This window comes from Camellia sinensis, chromosome 10 (genome assembly GCF_055761805.1).
Source record: "Camellia sinensis isolate YWXY chromosome 10, ASM5576180v1, whole genome shotgun sequence".
NCBI classification, from domain to species: Eukaryota; Viridiplantae; Streptophyta; class Magnoliopsida; order Ericales; family Theaceae; genus Camellia; species Camellia sinensis.
The window spans coordinates 166,118,108-166,120,821 of NC_138970.1; the positions used below are offsets into that span (position 1 = coordinate 166,118,108).

The window sequence follows — 2,714 nt, forward strand, 5'->3', positions numbered from 1 at the left end:
TATCTTCTCCTCTGACACGAAGTTGGTGATATCCCGACCTAAGGTCAATTTTGGAAAAACATTTTGAGCCTCTTAATTGATCGAACAAGTCATCAATTCTGGGTAAGGGATATCGATTTTTAATGGTGGCTCGATTTAGTTGTCGATAATCGATGCACGATCTTAAGGTTCCGTCCTTCTTCTTCGCAAATAATGTTGGCACTCCTCAAGGGGACGTGCTTGGTCTGATGAACTTTTTATTCAACAGTTCTTGCAACTGTTCCTTCAATTCTCGAAGTTCAGCTGGCGCCATACGATGTGGTGTTATTGAAATCGGCGAAGTCCCAGGTTGAAGCTCAATCGTGAAATCTACGTCTCGTTTTAGGGGTAATCCCGGCAATTCGTCAGGGAAAACGTCAGCGTACTCGCACACCACATGGGGTAATCCTGGATCCTCTCGATTTTCGTCTACCAAAATTAGGCTTGCCAACCATCCGTTCAGTTGATCATGCCATCGCGACTTGCGACACGTTTGAGTTAGAGAATCTTGTCTATCTCCTTTAAATTGAACTTTCGTGCCGTTAAGGGGGGATACTGTCACTGTCTTACAGTAACAATCAATAATGGCTCGATGAACTGACAACCAATCCATTCCTAGGATGACATCAAAATCAGACATATCCATAACTCTTAGATCACAGATCAGAAATGAACCGGAGATTTCTAGCTCACAAGATTTACATACTAGATTTACTCGGGTTTGACCTCCTAAGGGTGAAGCGACACTCATAGCTATCTCTAACGCTTCTGGTTCTAAACCCAAACTTGTCACACATGCAGTGGATATAAAAGAATGCGAAGCTCCAGAATCAAACAATACTTTAACCCAGGAATTCATAAGGATTAACATACCTTGAATCACTGATGGGTTATCAACATCTTCTTCTTCTTGGAGAGCATACATTCTCCCTACTGCTTGTTGGTTAGCCTCTCCTGGTTTCTTCCCATTTCCAGCTCCTTGTGGTTGTGTTCTTGGTCGGCCTGCATTCCTAGAGGCTTGTGGCTGCCCTTTGTTGGTCTGAGTATTTTGAGTAGGCTTAGAACCTTGCCCAGGTTGGCATCTGTAGTATCGTTGTGCCCCTCGCTGATCCATAAAATACTCCCCACCTTGAGGACACTCACTTCGACGATGCCCCTGTTGACCACATCTGAAACATCTTCATTTCCACTCATTTACAAAGTTTTCTCCTTGTTGGTTTCCTCGATTCTGCCTTTGTTGCTGTTGCATTCCTCCGGCATAGAGTGCTGGCATAAGATGGTTTCTGGTGTTACGGACTGGGCCTCCTCCGCGTGGTTGGTTGTTGTTCCTTGATCGCTGATTTCGAATGCGTTCAGAATCTGCTAACTCTCGTTCCACAATTAAAGCTCGATCCACCATTTGGGCATAAGTGGAGAGTTGCACTGCGATCAATATTCCTGTAATGTCTGTGTCCAAGCCCCATTCAAATCGCCTAACCTTATCCTCTTTATTTGCTACTATGGCTGAAGCGTACCGTGAAAGAGCTTCAAAACGGTTCGCATATTGAGCGACTGACATTTTTCCTTGTTTCAGTTGAAGGAACTCTTGAATCATTTCTTGTCTTAGCAAGTTAGGAAAATACTTTTCCATGAACAGGTCTTCGAACTGTCTCCAAGTTAATGTCTCTACATGTCGAGTACTTTTGATCATTTCCCACCAATGATCTGCTTCCCCTTCCATTTGAAATGACGCCATGGTCACTCTATCTTGTTCATTTCGGATATCGGAAGTATCTAGCAACTTCTTAATTTGTCTTAACCAAGCTTCAGTTTCATGGGGGTTTGATCCACCAAGGAATTTGTGGGGACGTAGCTTTTCAAATTTTGCTATCATCTCCGATTTGTTTTGATCTTGGTTTCGGGGTGGTATATTGCCTACCCTATCAGTAATCGCGCGTATAATTCGAGCAACATCGCCATCAGGCACTCCATCACCATTACTGTTGTTATTATTTCTTATTCGTCCAGCCATTCTGCATGATGGGATTTTCTTGTGATTTATTCATTTATTTATTATCATTATTATTATTATACTTATGTGCAAGGATAGTTAAAAAAAAGACTTCATTAATTAGATTAGATAAGCTATAATTAGCAAATACAAATAAAATAAAGGAAAAGATTAAATAACATACTATGGGCAAAAGATAGTCCCTACAATTCGAGTTGACTTTTACACTCACAATTCTAAACTAGGAAATTTTTACATGTGAGCATACAAAACAATCAATTAGCCTAGCTTATAGTTCCCTTAAGACCCCTTAAAATAGCCAAGGAAAGTCTCTCCACACCAGGGCTTCCGGCTCCCATGTGGCTTGGAAAAGTCCCATGAATCGCCACAGCACCCTTACGAAGATAGCAGTTTCGCACACACGATGCCCTAGTAGCATCACCGGCTCCTCCCGATAGATCCTCCAGTCCCTGAAGTCCACTAACCCATCTCTCCTCACAATTCTGCTTGGGTCGGGCATGATATACTGAAGGCTCCAAAAGTCAAAAAGGTCGCCCACTCTTTCGGTGAAACCGTTCGGAAAGGGGCCTAGTTGATATACCTAGGGAGTCTCTTGTCTTAGAATCTGGATAGGTCCGATATAGGTGCCCACCCAACTCTCATTTTTCCAAGCACAACCTCCGAGGGGATAAAGTCTGACATTTAC

General features: G+C 42.7%; 1 protein-coding gene across 1 annotated transcript; it reads right to left on the bottom strand.

Moving 5' to 3' along the window:
- Positions 1-205: 205 nt before the first annotated feature.
- LOC145800839 (uncharacterized) lies at positions 206-2,029 on the bottom strand. The gene is made up of 2 exons (XM_082890587.1): positions 1,217-2,029; positions 206-1,174 (listed from the first exon to the last, which is right to left on the bottom strand). The coding sequence occupies exons 1-2, from the start codon at positions 2,027-2,029 to the stop codon at positions 206-208; spliced, it is 1,782 nt and encodes a 593-aa protein (XP_082746713.1).
- Positions 2,030-2,714: the final 685 nt, after the last annotated feature.

Coding starts and splice junctions, on each gene's coding strand:
- LOC145800839 (XM_082890587.1), bottom strand. CDS start 2,029: ATGGCTGGACGAATAAGAAATAATAACAACAGTAATGGTGATGGAGTG. Junction 1,175..1,216: donor ACCAACAAGGAGAAAACTTT/GTAAATGAGTGG, acceptor TGTGGTCAACAG/GGGCATCGTCGAAGTGAGTG.